Source organism: Penaeus monodon, chromosome 19, assembly GCF_015228065.2.
Source record: "Penaeus monodon isolate SGIC_2016 chromosome 19, NSTDA_Pmon_1, whole genome shotgun sequence".
NCBI lineage: Eukaryota > Metazoa > Arthropoda > Malacostraca > Decapoda > Penaeidae > Penaeus > Penaeus monodon.
The window spans coordinates 19,424,962-19,425,538 of record NC_051404.1 but is presented as its reverse complement, the minus strand read 5'-3'; the positions used below and the strand labels follow the sequence as shown (position 1 = coordinate 19,425,538).

The 577-nt window shown below is 40.9% G+C and overlaps 1 protein-coding gene across 1 annotated transcript in view; it reads left to right on the top strand.

Annotated features, from left to right (window-relative positions):
* The window catches only part of LOC119585116, a gene marked incomplete in the record, with an annotated part of 123,275 nt that extends 122,698 nt beyond the window's left edge, over positions 1 to 577 (top strand). Inside the window, 1 exon segment of the mRNA XM_037933747.1 lies at positions 352 to 577. Coding sequence (XP_037789675.1) covers positions 352 to 571 — 220 coding nt within the window.

Here is a 577-nt window from a genome sequence, read left to right as displayed (position 1 = left end):
CATAGGATGATGTAAAAGTTTGGGAGGTTTGATAGGCATGCAACCTTTAGAGATTTCATTGCAGTCAAACTTAATCATGTTAGTATGTTGATGCTAGGTGATTGCCAAAACTCTGATTTCAAGGAGGTTGAATATCCACTCTTTGAATCTATGTGCATGGGTGGTGAGAGGGTTCACCAATGTTTGATCCATTCCCGGAAAGCTACATTTGAGCTCTTGGTAATTATTTCTGTAGTCATGCCATATACATTTCATCCATATTTTTCATGTAATCTTGCTACCTTCTAGCATGCAGTGGATAAGACCAGCTTACCCATGGAGCAGTTTTATTATCTTGCTGTTATTTGACAGGTTCTTGGGATTCAATACCTTCAGCGCTTATCAGCGAGCTAGATACTCGGCAGTGAAAATCCTTGGCCGTCATTTCGCCCAGCGAGATAACAACAATGCAGCCAATAACAATGGAGGAGTACCTGGAGCAACTGCAAATGTAGCTACCATCAGCTCTGAAGTCTTAGTGGATATGAATGCCAGTAGTGGTTTGTCAAAGTTGCCTGAATCAGCAATATAACACATT